This window comes from Melanaphis sacchari, unplaced genomic scaffold (genome assembly GCF_002803265.2).
Source record: "Melanaphis sacchari strain LSU unplaced genomic scaffold, SCAv2.0 Contig42_pilon_pilon, whole genome shotgun sequence".
NCBI lineage: Eukaryota > Metazoa > Arthropoda > Insecta > Hemiptera > Aphididae > Melanaphis > Melanaphis sacchari.
Window position 1 is genome coordinate 1511461 of NW_020271275.1, and position 16118 is coordinate 1527578.

Consider the following 16118-nt stretch of genomic DNA (forward strand, 5'->3'; position numbering starts at 1 on the left):
TATGAAAACTATATTTGATGTGAAATTTAGGTGAAGAAATAAGTGTTGAATTTCGAAGCTAAGTAGTAATAGGCACCATTGGTATTTTAATAGCCTAATAATAACCATGTTTGGTTAAAATGTACTATCGTATGATTTGTTATTATTTTTTTTTTTTTAACACAGTTATTATCTCCATCGGAATATTAAAGCAAATACATTTTAATAATGTACATTTTAAATTTCATTTCATTTTGATTTGATTTAATGAATATGGTTTACACTCCACGGTATAAATGTAAAGCCGATTAATACATTTTCTTTTTACCAAATCTGAAAACAAAATTTAGGAAAACTTATACCTACATATTTGAAAAAATTTCAGTTAATATAAAATATACGAGTACATTTGTGCAAAAAAATTGATACTTATAAAATAGGGATAAAAGAAAACATAATTATTATATTTATCAATAGTGGTCATAAAATAGTTAAAAACAAGTCACAGGATGAGTTCAAGATATTAAAATATATATCTAAAATAATTAACAACTAATGTTCTCACTTTAATTTTTATAATTTCTAAAAAAAATAGTATCGTAATACAATAATATGTTCAAGCTAACGAAATGTTATTCTTATTTGAATGTACAATAATAAATTATTATAATATATAGTTAAGAATGAGATTGCGTCAGACTATTTATAAATATGCATTATGCATACATTTTATTTAGATTATTCCTCAAGTTTTCTACACGAACAGGTACAGTCTTCGGTCACTGGATATGGTACTTTAATCCATAAACATCTGAACTTATCGTCTTTTTTTTTATTTTTCCTTAGTCCGGTGGTTCTCTTGCTCCTTACCGCGTGTGCTTTTGCCAATTCCATCATTTTTCTTTCCCGATTCTTTCTTTTATTTTTTCTATTTTTTAACCTAAAATAAACATAAAATAATTGTTAATAAAATAAAACTAAAACTAATACGTTAGATAATACGTTGGATCAATAAGAAAATTACATTTTTTAATTAACATTGATTAAAAAAGCACATCGTTTTTAACATTTTTAATTACTTAACTTGTATACAATGTTTATATATACAAAATAACGATTAAAAACACATTAAAAATCTTCAATCATTTATACATTTTTAATTATATTTTAAAAATGTTGAATTATAAAACAATTTGAAAATTGTTATGATTTAAGACAAGAATTTAAACTTTAAACGCTCAAAAATAAGTTGTAAAAATATAAATTTTTTCTTTATCTATGAGAAAAACTAATGTGGATCTTGTGTTAAATTTTCAAACTTTTTAACAAAAAAATTTATAATAATTAAACTAAAAAAAAAAAAAATTTTAAAATTTTAAATGTCAATAAGTATTAATTAACTTACAAATTTTCGGAATATTATGAAATATTTCAAGTATCTACGATTATTTATTTTTTGATTACAACAAATATTAAAAATCGTTTAAGCAAATATTGTTATTTTTACAGGTAAATATGCTAACACACTTTACTGTAAAATCAATATATCATCGCTTTGCTCAGAATCTTAAATATGTATTTGTCCTGTTATTTATAAACTGTGGTTGAATTTATAAATTTTTGCACGTATCGTAACTGACTTACCAACAATGCCACCGCAACAGATTAAGTACTTTGATAGACGAAGGCATGCACGACATGCCCGGTGGCCAACTACAGCTCATCGTTCCTAAACGACCGCACCGACCATTTTTTATCCACCTGGGCCAAAATGACTTTCCCAGGTCTGTCCACACGTATTCTACCGGACACGTACTTCGGTGCACCAACCATGAGCGCATTAACTCTTGGTACTGGGCTGGAAGTTGTTCCGGAAGCTGTAAGCTGTCCGGTCCGGACGTCTCCAATGACTTGACACTTACCAAATCCGATGTGTTTCCGTGATATGCCTGTAAATTGCATGTAAATTACTTTATATGTACACTGTTATATTGCAATGATATTATGCGCTAATACAATGAACTGTTCAAAAAATTAAAAAGGAAAAATATGAAAATAAATATTAACTTCAGTCGGCTTAAAATAAAAAAATAATCTATTTTTTTAAATATAACGTTATCACATAAAAATTATTTTGTGCCTATTATATTGTTTTATCAAGAAACGTAACAGAAATTATAGTATTAGATTATTCAAACTTGAAACCGTAAATAGTATAGTTATTAATATATAAAACCATTTGAAACCAAAAATTCCAAAAATATTTTTTATTTTAACTAGATGGATTATTTTTAAATTAACCGAAAATTATTTTATTTCAACAATCAATTAAACTATTTAGGCGCTCAAGTTATTTAAATATTAACTAAGTGACGTTCTAACTAATTAATGCCCACCTTTATATTGAGTGTAATATAGATAGCCACTCGTTGAAATTATGTGTGAACTCGGGAAATTAATTATAGGGTGTTGTGACCCCCCTCCCCCACTGGAAAACAATATTATACTTTTATTTACACAGTTTTTAAATTTGTTTAAAATCTTTATGAATTCATTTTTTTCATGATTCAGTTTTCACTTTTTAACACGATACAATAATATATATATAAATTTAAGTTAAGGTAAGTGCTTTGTTTAAAGTTTGAATAGAATGCGTATTAACTCGATTTTTAAGGTTGCTTGAGACAATATTGAATTCTTATTAATATTATTCATAGAAATAGAAACGATCTTTTATTATTTTTAGATGACAATTTCATCCATACATCATTGATATTCAACTATTATTATCTTCGTTTTATCTACTTCTGTATAATATTATAACTTATTACATTAAATTAAAATATTCTAAACGGTTTATACATTAACGATTAACATATTAAGTACACTTTTACATTGTTTAAATAATTATCTTATCTATTCAATGTTATTTATATTAGTTTAAAAAATCAATGTTTTTAGTGAATTGAATCATCAACGGAAGTCGATACAGGAAACGAGCACCGTAAAATCGTCTGAAATTTTTAGATTTCAGTTTTGATAATACGTTTACGATACATACTTCGTTCACACGTATTAAAGAACCAAGATGATTATTGTGATTGTTGTTTATACTGCTGTTGAATCTAATAATAATAATAAAAAAAAATACTTATAGTATCCTCTTTTGGTGAACGCCCATCAGTTCTACTGTTCATGACATTTTAATACACAGTGTAGGTACTTACTGATGTAATCGATTAGATCTTTGTAGCTATGTTTGTAGTATGTATATATAATTGCTAATCAGTGTGTTTCTTACAAAAGTCTGATGTTTCCCGTGTTGCATCAATTTAAATAAATACTGCTGTTTTTTAATAGTAAATTCCAATTTGAACATTTTAAAAATTTATATTTATTTGATTATATTAAAAAAAAAAAATGGATACTGATGATCATAATATAGTTATGAATTATAATTTATGATGTTTGCTATAATATAAGAAATGAAAAAAATTGTCAATTTATAGAATCTTAAAATAAAATAAATTGGTCTTAAATTGCAAGAGAAGCACTATATTTTTTACAAATCATCATACAAAAATTACAATCGGAATTGATCTATACAAATGCGATCAGTTTTAATTGTTTGATTACATTTTGTAGAATGTAGATAGGTATCTAATTGTAAGTAGTAATTATAGTTTATAACTCTCATAAAATCAAATTCTTAATCAACCCTAACTTGATTAATTTTACTTTAATACATTTTAATAATAATTTTTAAAACAATATAGTTATTTCAGAAATGTCAAGGATTAAATTGTATACATAAATAATATGTATTTAATTGAAATTTTTATGTTGATTGCTTTCAAAAAAAAAATTCATTTTAATTTATTGATTAACTATAATATACTGAGGGGCGCATGTAAACTCTGCCACAAGTACCTTTTTTTACTGTAAACTCCGCGAGAAAAAAAAACGGGTAAAATTGGGTTCATGTAAACTCCACCAGTGAATAAAATCAAATAGTAGTATAAAATCAATATGATATATTATTAAAAAAAAATTATAATATAATATAATATCATATTGTTCACATTAAATATTTAAATCATAGTATAAAAAATCATAATAAATAATCCAAAATCATATTTTTCATAATAATAATTAATAATTGTCCACATTAAATATACATAAATCATAGTAAAAAATAATCATTATACGTAATAATCCAAAATCACGTGGCAATGTGAGCACTGTTGCACTGACCTGGTAAAAAAAAAAAACTGGCGGAGTTTACCATAGACCTATTATTACCTTTTTATCTCGACCGATGTTCTGGCGGAGTTTACAATCGCCCATACTGAGATTACTTTTTGACAATATTTATATAATATATTTTATGTCAATATAAACCATATTACGAGTATTAGATTAAAAAAATAATTTATGAATCTAGTCGAATTTTGTTTCGGATGTAATAGTTGATGCGGGTGGTTATATACAAATGCGTTTTTTTTTCATGTCACACACGTACTACTGGTATCAAACTATTACAGTGAAAACTATTACGGTGATCATAGTATTATAATTTATTCACAGAGATAAGTTTTGTTTTTTTTTTTTTTTTACCTAACAAATCCGACCGAAAAAATCAGACGGATCTGTGAAGATATTATTTGTGGAAAGTGTATATGCATAGGGACACCTCATATACATTAAACAAAACAATAAAACCAGACATAAAATCAATATTTTTTATCTTCGACAAGGAGCTAAAACGGATGTATTATTTTACATTAACGGCACGTTGAAATATCAGAGTTGTATTCACGTGGGCACTCCCCACGCTAGGATACGTCTATTTATTTGGTTTGTTGGTACGAAAATAAAATAAGACATCAAGTTCTGTAATAAACAAATAATTGTATAGAAATTTAAATCTAAATTGCTAATAATTCATAAAAAATTACGACTTATTTCTTCTGTATAATAAATATGTCATACAAGCGAGAATATCATAGACTCGAATAGCGTATATACTGTTGAAGAAAACGACCGAGGCGGTTACCCATCTCTCTATGAGATAATGAAACGTGTAAGTGTGTTACTGTTTGAGAATTTTTTTAAAAAACTAAAGAAACAACACAGGTAATGGATCCGTTTTGTAACAATATTGTAAACTGTAATCAAACGATATCAATTATAAGTAATTTATACTTCGCGTTATTGATATACACGATGATTCTACTATACCTTTTATTTAACAGCAGTCGTTTGGTCTCACTTGTGAACAATAGACCGCAGATAAAAGTACTTAGCTAATTGACACCCGAAGAACAGGGTATTTGTGCCTAGTGGTAGGACAATTTAAAACAACTCTTGACACTTTGACAGGATTCGAAACGGACTGTTTTTCTAGTAAAAACAACACGTCTTCTATTCAACGTACGCAAAATATTGATCAATAAAATTATACGATATGGATTTTAAAAACAAGTTTAAATCCCTTGTTTTTGTCTCATTTAGATTCTGCTAACAACTTTAAAACAAACTACCTTATAAAACGTTGTCTTTATAAATTTAAAAAAAAATGTTGTACACGTTTTTTATGTTAAAAACTAATTACGCTTTTTCAAAATGAAAAAAAGTTGTTCGTACGGTCTAAAGTAAATAATATTATGTTATAATGTTCAAATTTGATTTCATTATTTAAACTTAATAAATGTTTGACTTCAATACCTGAGGTTTAGAAATGTAATAAAAGATTCCTCATGAGTTGGATGCGTTATTGGAATCAAGAAAAAAAAAGTTTAACATAAAATATGTTTAGCTTCACTACAGCTCGGTCATAATAATTTAAGTATGCCTCTTCTCATTAGTAGGAGTTATGTGCATATTATACAGCAGATGTCAATATTGTTTGCTATTCAAAAAAAAAAAAACCAACGGGTGGCAATCGACCTAGATTTGCAGATAAAAATAAACAGTTCAGCAATATGTATAATTACCCAGTAACTGCATTTTTGGGTAAGGAGAGTATTAGCTATACGTATAGGGATGAAAATTCAATAAGGTCCGTGGGTAACGGATCTTTCGATGAGTTTTCGGAAATTCTTTACATCGCATGTCATACAGGTGTTGGTGGTGTCTACAAAATACGTGTATTATTGTATTATGAATACGTGTATATAGGTATGTACAACACGATCAACACGCTTCTAAAATATTGTAACATAATATAATATAATATAATATAATATAATGGCTGCTGTAGGTATACACATAATATTATAGAAGACGTGTATGTGTACTGTATAGGCATAACGTATAGACAGTTGTAGTAGGTGTGCGCATTTTATTCTCGACACGAGATTATGGCACGTACCTACTTCCCATAATATTGCATAATAATACTGCCTATATTATAATAATGTACAATGTTGTTTGTACATACGACGACAAAAGATTTGATCATTTAACGGACACGTTTGAAACGTGAAAAAACATATTATACACCTACCTGTAGGTACGTATAATAATGTATATACGAGCGGTGGGCTCGGTGAGTATAATATAATATGATAATAATATTTGGGGCGATTCCTCGAATACGCTCACCCCCTTTTTTCTTTAATCACGCAGTCTCTCAAAATTAATTTAGACATTTTTAAATGTTCGCCTCAAACCGTGTTTTCGAGATCTTGAGATTTTTTGTGCTATTTAAGGAGTGACCTACTGAGATATACGAGAACTTTACTCTTTTCTACTCTTATATTCACTTTTATGGACATTTTGACGTATCTACCTATCAAAATCAAAATTCAAACAAGTATTTTCCTTGATACGCTATAGATAAGTGGCTTATGATAATGGATTTAAAGATAATCTAAGAGTATTTTTGTTTATTTAAACATTTTAGTAATTTATATATTAATCAATCAACATTTATAGTTTGTTAAAATAGTCTTAATATAATAAATACTAAAGCCAATATCAAAAAAGTAGGCATTTTTTTTTTTTTTTTGTTCTATTGTTAAATATTTGAAGTTCAAATTTTACGAAATTCGTTCAGAATATTTTTGTTTCAAATAAGTCACTTTATAGCTAAAAATGTATAAATAATTCAACTTTTATAGCTATGGCTTGAATATTTAATACAGTATTTTTTATAAACCGTTAATATAAAAAAAATAAAATCTAAAAAATATATAAAATTGATTTTTTCACAAACATTTTAAGTTAAAATTGGGGTGAAATTATGTATTAAAACTTAGAATACAATTTTTAGTTATTTATATACACAATGTCATTTTTTAAATGCATTTTTTTTTTTTTTTAATTAATTCAATCTATCTTTTGCAATACCTATAGTGAAAAAAAATACTCTAGTAGCAATACAAACATATCGTAAGATAAACTTAGTAATATAACCATAAACATAAGTATCATTATGTCAGACTGTTTTTGTTCAGAATCGTTTTTCATATACAATTATTTATTAATTACAATTTAACACATGCATTGAGGTGACTTACTCAATAATACTTACTAAATTGTGGAGAGAATTCATATTTTCCCCTTTTATTTAAATTAATTTATTTGAGGGAGTTTTTAAGACATTTATACAATATATATATTTTAAATGCACTTTTATTGTTTGTTGTTGAATATTTTTAGGCTATTAACATCCACGCTTTATTTTTATTAGTTATGACTACCTATATTTTACTCATTAACCAATGTTTCAATCAGATATTTTGATCTTTTAATCGATATAGAAATCTTGCGTAGGTACAAAACTATTGTGCATACCAATACGGCTATAGGTACCATATATTCATTATTCATTCGTAGTGTTAAGAATATAAATTACACTTAATTTACACAGAAACTAAGACGTACATTAATATATTAAACATTGTAAAATAATTAAAATTTTTTAAATTAGGTATACGTATCACATATATTTTTCCCTTCCATTATAGTAATCGGTGTTTTGTCCCTATCGAAATATTAAGATTGAATATTTGGTTTTCAAAAATAATTAGCCAAACGTTTGTCCCCTATTTAGAAGAAAAATATTTTTTAATTTTTTAAAAATAGTGACATAAAGTTTGAAAATTAATTCGATTGAAATAAATTTATAAATGTATTTATTTTTTATTTTACAAAAATGGCTATAAAATTTACAAACTACAAAACATGTAATGCGTATTAAATGATACATGTTTCCCAAATTTACACTTAACTTATGCATCAACTCATATGTGGTTGTTAATTTCTGTACAGTATATTATAATAAATGCATTTTTTTATATTATAATTTAATTCAACTAATTACCAATTTATTGTTATATCGACATACTTATTAAGTATTTTATTTTTATGTTGAATTGATTTCCAGACATAATATTATATTCTTACTATTCCAATGTTATTAAGTAAATTAATAAAAAATAAATATTTTAAAAAACTAGGCGGACAAACGTTATATGTCTGATAGCTCGCGGAAACCAAATATCCAATCTCAATATTTTTCAGAGACGAAATGTCGAGTAGATTTCTAGATTATATCTAAACGCTGATTTTCGAATGTGATTTGGAAACGCTGACGGCTACAATATTTACGTATAATCAAAAGCGTATTCACGATTTTATCTTAATAATATTTTTCTAGCACAGCGCCCCCTTTAAGAGATTTACCATTTGGCATCCGGGGCGATTGCCCCCTCTTTCGCCCCCAACTAAATACGCCCCTGCGTACAACCATGTATATGCCTACTCGTTTATTAACGTTGAAAAAAATAAAGGGAGATTCACATTATCACTGACTGTACCGTTACAATTGCCGTTTTGCTCATCCACATTTCGTTGTAATCGGACCCGATGAGTCGGTTGAGTTTGTCAGTTTTCATATCCTTCTTGCGGGGCAGGTCGGGCTCGGCACGAAACCACACGCTGAACGACCCGCTCGTCTTCTTGCCGGGCGAGTTGACCGCGTCCGTACGCTGCAGCTGCTCACCGACCGCCGTTAGGACGACAAGTAGTATAATTCCGATGTCGAAAGAACGCTGCATAATAATAATGCCGTCTCGGCGGCCTGTCTCCTCTGTATCTGCAGTCTCTCCGCCACACCGTCTGTTATGGAGCACAGCGTACATGAAAATATGAATGATGACAATAATATTATTATAATTGTTATTTTGGGAATGTTATTTTTGAGACCGCCGTCGTATAATAAAAATATATAATATTCAATACGACAGTGTATATAATGTATATATAATGCGGTATTAATCACAACGCTCACGGTCTCGCGTAGATTATATCGTCGGATTGTGTCGTCCTATTATATGCTGACGAGTCTCGAAGGAATGACGTCATTGGGGGACACTTATTATAATAATATTTGTATGATATAATATACGTATTATCACAAAGAAAGGTCAAGTAAAAAAAATATTTTGAAATTGTTATGCAAATGTGGGGGTGTCTATACTCACGCGTGTGCGAGTGGAATAATGTGTGTCTGGAAAATGTATAGTGTTGGTCACGGAGAGATAGAATGAAAGTGCGTTTTTGTGTGTGTGTGTGAGAAAGAGAGTGAGCGAGTGAGTGATAAAGTATGAGAAAGACAGAGCGAATGAGGTAAAGGAATAATACCGAGGAATGCGGGTTAACAGCGCCGCGTTGTATGACGATGGATCTGAGAGAAAAAAAATACCGACCCCTTAAAGAACATAATAGCGTCGTGTAAAATGATAACGTGTTATTTTGTCGGAAATCGTGCATGTATTTTTTTTTCCCCGAAATATTTTTAAAACCATTCGAACGATTTTTGCAGACTACCCGACGCCACTTCCACCGGCGTCTAGTATTATAATATGATTTTTATACTTTATTCACACAAATACGCAAAGTTGGAAGGAAAAAGGGTTATAATTTTGAAATTTGAAAAAAAATAAATATTAAAAGCAATAATACTTATACGTTTTGTAGGTTGATCAGCGAATGATCTGAAAAATCAAATTAATGACTTAACTATACAGGAGTGACATGATGGTCAGGATTCATAAATTACCATCGCCATCCCATCATGTGTGACCTAAGATTTCTATGACTGTTAAGTAGATTATACACCATAAAGTGGCGCCATTGGGCGAAGAAGGGATTGGGTGACGATGTAAAATTCTCACACGTTCAGTTAGGTATATAAGCATCATGTTATTTATTTAACTATGTATGCTAACATTTTAGTTATTTAATTAAATACCTTTTACAATTATCATTAATCAGATGTCGACATAAAGGACTTGAATTGTTGTATACATCAGATAATTTAAAAACAAGTTATCCCCCATCGCTGTATCATTTTTACTTTTTCTTAATTGATACAGGTGATGAGTATTGAAATATTTTAAAAATTGATGTATTATCCATAGATTTTTGTGTGCTTATAAATAGAAGGATATAAATATCAGAGACAACTTAAAAGTATTAGACGAATTTTGATTTATTTTCAACGGATGGCTTGCCTCCTATCCCCTCTTGAAAATCCTTAAATCGCACAAACGCTGTTTCATTTAGGACTTCAATAAATAGGCATATTAAACATTAGGATTTACTATATACAACGATAATGCGATAATTTATGATTGCATTTCATGGTATATGTTTTACAGTTCACAGTGAATTGCTTCGAATTGTCTCAAGCTTAATATCAGATATACCTGCACATATTATTGTGCTCGAATATATAAGACGTGAAATAAACGCGCGGTAAAACGAAACAGATAAAAAAAATAAAAAAATCACCTTCGATTCGTTCGGAACACAGCAATGTTATTTGCATTTTTCGTCTCGTGTGAAAATAAAATAACACGCTGACCATTAAATACCTACATACAATATAATATTATGTTTGTCTCCTTCTCCTAAGACGTAAATAATTTCGAGAAGATAAAAAAAAAAAAAAAACAGATTCAATATATTGTTGATATAATATAATAATATGTAGGTGCTTATATTATTATAATAATATGTGGTGTCTAAATACCGGTCGACTGCTGCAGCAGATGGGTCAAAAGTCTGCTGCGGCCATATACCTATATGCACATAATATAACTGTACAATAGGAGAGACGTCGAGAGAAGATTTTTTTTAACCATACACGAACGCCTATCGTTTACCGCATCTGGCAAATACTTCGATAAATACTTGGAAATCCTATTTTATTTTTTTTTCCTTATACGTTTCGGCGTTTTCGGTCTGTTTGTTTGGGGAGTTTTTTCCGTGTCAACCGACGAACACGTAAACGTATATAAAAAAAATATATTATTATATATAATATGTTTATAATATATAGGTGGTACACGTCTAAATTCTTTACGCGACGATCGGCTGCGCGGGTCACAAGAATAATGGGTAAAAAATACCAGAACTCGTGACTCACTGCGCGTATACATATCATAATATATTGTATTATATGTATGATATACAAGGCGAACGCCGCGGACGAGATTCGACAATTTGTATAATATTTTATAGTATCGCCGATGAATAACGTATAATAATATTGTATGAAGTGCCGTGAACGCGAGTCGTCAAGTGTCGCGCGTGTAATATTATGAAATGATTAGTATATGATATTATTCCGGACCACCAACACTTATGGCGATGAATAGTACACCTTTATAGGTACGAGCATGCGCGTGTACAAGTGTACAAAAAGTTTGGAAACGATACCCTCATATAAGTGCTCATTAAACGGTATCATATTATTATTATTGTCATGCTGTGACGTGATATAAATTATTACGGCGCCACGTGATTTAAAACACGAGTACCTACCTATTATACCTACCACGACGGTGAATATAAATAATACAGATAACTTCATAATTATATTATAAGCGCGACGAGTACGTCTCGAACGATATTTAAGTGGGCGCCACGGCTACGCATTTATATCGAATGTCAGATAAAAAGTCTCGGTAAACAAACTCTGAATAAAAATTTGCAAGAAAAAGTTCTATGAAAATAATTTAATGAAATAATTACTATGAACGATATTAACAAGTCATCATATCCTTATGTGTTGTATTCGTCTTAATAACGCGCCTAACATAGGTAGCAAAATTTACGTTGAGAATAATAAAAATATTAGAGCGGATTTACTTATAAAACTAGCGGTAAATATATGTATTATCTAGGAAATTCTAGGAAAGTTTTTCATGCTATTTTAACTTTGAAGTAGCTAAAGCAAGTTATGAGAGCTTAAAATCTCACAAAAAAGTTTAACTATTAGATATTATATTCATAATAACTTGTTTTAAAATAAAATACAAAAAAAAGAAAAGATTCCGTGGGATTCCTCAAATAATATATTTATCTTCAAGTTTTATGAAAAGTAAATTCACTCTATTATTAAAAATTACAGTATATTGTGTAAAATTTATTTTTGTGCGTTTGTTAGACGAAAATAACAAATGCGGGATGATGTCCTCTTAATTTTGTGTATTTTGTAATATTGATAAGTACCCTAAAAATAAAATAAAATATATTAACAATAATTATAATATTATTAATATTATTATTTTTTATGGTTTTGACCTATATTTATGATAAAAAAATTTGAATTTCTGATTTTACTTAAATTATAGATGTTGATAAAAAATATTTAATCAAATTTCTATTTTTCTACTTGCTTTTTGCGATTAATATCTGTTCTCAAATTTTAGCTAATATACCATTATTATTCTTTCCAATCTTTTAATCCGATTAATGTAAATAATTGTCATCATAATACGTTATCTACGAAAGCTAATTTATTTTATACACAAAACACTAAATGTAATGGATAAAAATCATTCTGTTTATGCAACGAAGGACTTTTTTCCCTGATTTTTTTTTTTTAACTTAACATGTATTATAAAATATCACAAATGGGCCTAAAGTTTTCGACTGATGGTTTCGATAACATCCACGATAATCCGTATAACACGTATGATTATATCGATACCGGAGTATTCGACACATAGGCACACACATTTGCATGGTTCGGCTTTTTGAAAACTAAATTATTTATGTTTCAGTCACAGCAGACTTATAGCGTTACATTGTATTTTTTTGTGACCATATATTAATTACTGATTTGACGGCATGCATCGTAATAGTAAAAAATTGAAATCATAACTGGAGGTAAGTGTAAAAACTATTTAGTTTTTTTATTTTCGTGAACGATTTTTACGGGCCCGGTCCAAGTCTCGTGATCAAAAAAAAAACGGAAACTGAAAAAACTAGAATTACTGAAAATATGAAAATATGGAAATGATTTCAAAGGCAAGTGTTTGTATCGATAACAATATTTTCTTATGAATAAAAAAAAAAAAAAAACATATGAATTTCCAATCATAATGGACATTATAACAATGACTGTGGGATGTAATTCTAGCTGACACCAACAACCTACCGTACAGAGAGTATATTTGGTGAAATAAAAACAGTTACTAAAATAGTAATATTTTGATTTCATCAAGTATATTTCTCTGTATAGGGGTTGCTGGTGTAACATATTATATCATAGTGAGGAATAAATGAACTTTCCAAGATGAAAATAAAATTAAGATTTTTATATTTGTAGTTACGAATGGTTACGAATTGATTACTTAATAATAATTTAATTTTCACGAAAAATTCTGACTTAAGAGCACCAAGCTAACATATCTTGACTGTGATTCAAAATTTGAGTTGTTGATTACAAAAAAATAATGAAATAGAAGAAAGTACCCTCATTTTTATTATGATTTAGATTCGAAAGACGTCATTACAAGCGAAATCCTCGAGAGTCCATTATTCATATGTTTTTTGATCGGGTACAACATTGTTTTTTTCAATCGAATTTTTGTTGGCTGTTACAGTGGTCGTGGAACCATACAATAATATTGATGAAATTTATGTTATATAGTATTATAATTTAGTGTTATAGTTCTACATATGTTGCCCTTAGCAATACTGATGGGTAATAAAATAACGTTAACATAACGACCAAAAATCAGACCGGCACATCTGGATAACATTTCTTTTTTCGTAATTGAATATTTTGTAAAGTTACCCCGAACAACCGGCGGTTTATATAATAATTACATAACTATAGCAATCTTATTAATACATTTTTTTAAAAACATAATACATAATTTAATATTTTTTTCCATCTAGTGGATAAAATATTAAGTAACACGCTATACGTTTTTAATTAATATATATTTTTTACTTAATAATACAACCTGCTACCGCCATTTCAGTGGATATTGATTACATTATTATTTTTTTATCTTAGACGAATTAGTACTTGTCAGTTTACTCTTTCTTGAATTCCGTCAACTGCATACATTTTTAACACATTTATTTGAGTTTTTTTTACTGATAAAATTTAAAATAATATCTTATCATCTACTTAATTTTCTGTAATTAATAATGGTAACAATATAGGATTTAAATAAATGATAATTTCCATACGTTAATGGTACACGAAATATATATGTTTAAAAATAAAATGCCTATGCCACTATGTGGATCTTGCCCTATCTATTTATGAGAATTTGTCGAAAATTGTGGATTTCGTGAAGATTATTCATTTTAAGTCTTTGATTTTATTTAGTAAATATATTATTCTATTAATTATAGCTATTTCAGCATGGCTATCTGTTCGTTAAAAATTTAATAATGCTAGAGAATTTACCTTGTTTTGAACTTCGTTAAATATACTCTATATATATTTTAATACATTCATTGAGTTCATTTTGATCTAATTAAAATATAAATTTTAAATTATACACAATTATAATAAATGATAAATATTTTATTTTATGTATCCAATGGGGTAACTTAATAAAAAAATAAAAGATTCATGTTTCGTGAGTCAATGTGAAATTAAAAAAAAAACCACATTGGTTATAAGATTTAAAAATAAGTACCAAATTTTATAAACCACGCGAGTGCGATATATTTGACCATGAATCATTACATATACATACACAGGAATATAACAAATATTGCCTTTAAATAGTGCGAACAAGGCACTACATGATCACAATAGTAGTTTATATTATTATTCTATTACTATTATCTATAATATAGCCAATATATACTTCATCACATACGTATTAGAATTATTATTCGTCCGGCGGTGTTAAATTAATACTATTGTAAATACCTATAAAAAACGACGACCGTCATGTGGCGCTAACGTTCAGCGTCAAAAAGTGCGTTTTTTATTATTATCTACAGCCAATATACGAAAACCGAAAAGAATAATATCCACCTACCTGCAACAAATGATGCGTTGGGAGTACAATGCTAGTCTTGTTCCGAGCAGGTTAACGTAAAACTGTTCGACAGACAGTTCGACGTCCCCCGAACATCCTAATTCCCCACCTCGTCAAATAAAATATAGTCTCAGACCCTTAACCACCGACGGACCCTATTGGCAGAGTACAACTGTGCCTACCTAACTATACCACAAATACTAACAAGACACGTGTTTGCTGCGAGTATGAAAGCGAAAAAGAAACGCGCGAGTTTACCTTCCCCGAACAATGACTACAGCCATAACGTCTTTTTCCCGGGCGTTTTATTGATCGTATTATAAATTATAAATAATGTTATTTCGTACACTTAAACATTCATTCAATGAAATTTTCTGCTCAACATAATATTTTAGAAAACCAAATTTCGACGAAATTTCTTTGTAATAGTAAAGTCAAAAACTTAATCATTTAGTTTTTTTTTTTTATTTATATATATAAGCTAATAACTAGTGCGTGCGTAGGAATGTCATACGAACATAATATTATTATAATATATTATATACTTTACATTTTCATTCTGCAGTTTTATTTATTTTTAGTGACTACGCGTTTCCCTTCAATTATTCCGTCATAGTTGTTAATATTATCGTACGCGTAATTACGGGTTTTAATATTATTGTAAAATAAATGTATAATATAAAAACATTTATTCTCGGTGGTAACTTAATATGCTTATCCCTAATGCCGTCTTAAATTTATATAAAAACCGTATACGCCTACTCGATCATTAAACTTTGCTAAATAACATTATTATCTATTTATACAACTTTCTAAAAGATTGAA

General features: G+C 28.5%; 1 protein-coding gene across 1 annotated transcript; it reads right to left on the minus strand.

Annotated features, from left to right (window-relative positions):
- Positions 1 to 545: 545 nt before the first annotated feature.
- LOC112597572 (noggin-like) lies at positions 546 to 15375 on the minus strand. Its single transcript, XM_025343683.1, has 4 exons — positions 15294 to 15375; positions 8805 to 9105; positions 1624 to 1928; positions 546 to 919 (listed from the first exon to the last, which is right to left on the minus strand). The coding sequence occupies exons 2-4, from the start codon at positions 9042 to 9044 to the stop codon at positions 718 to 720; spliced, it is 747 nt and encodes a 248-aa protein (XP_025199468.1). The 5' UTR covers positions 9045 to 9105; positions 15294 to 15375; the 3' UTR covers positions 546 to 717.
- Between the last annotated feature and the right edge of the window lie 743 nt (positions 15376 to 16118).

What these genes read in the sequence shown, in the direction of transcription:
- LOC112597572 (XM_025343683.1), bottom strand. Translation starts at nt 9,044, where the DNA reads ATGCAGCGTTCTTTCGACATCGGAATTATACTACTTGTCGTCCTAACG. An exon ending in GCAAAACGGCAATTGTAACG is followed by an intron (nt 1,929 to 8,804) that starts GTACAGTCAGTG and finishes TGCAATTTACAG; the next exon opens with GCATATCACGGAAACACATC. An exon ending in CTGTTGCGGTGGCATTGTTG is followed by an intron (nt 920 to 1,623) that starts GTAAGTCAGTTA and finishes TGTTTATTTTAG; the next exon opens with GTTAAAAAATAGAAAAAATA.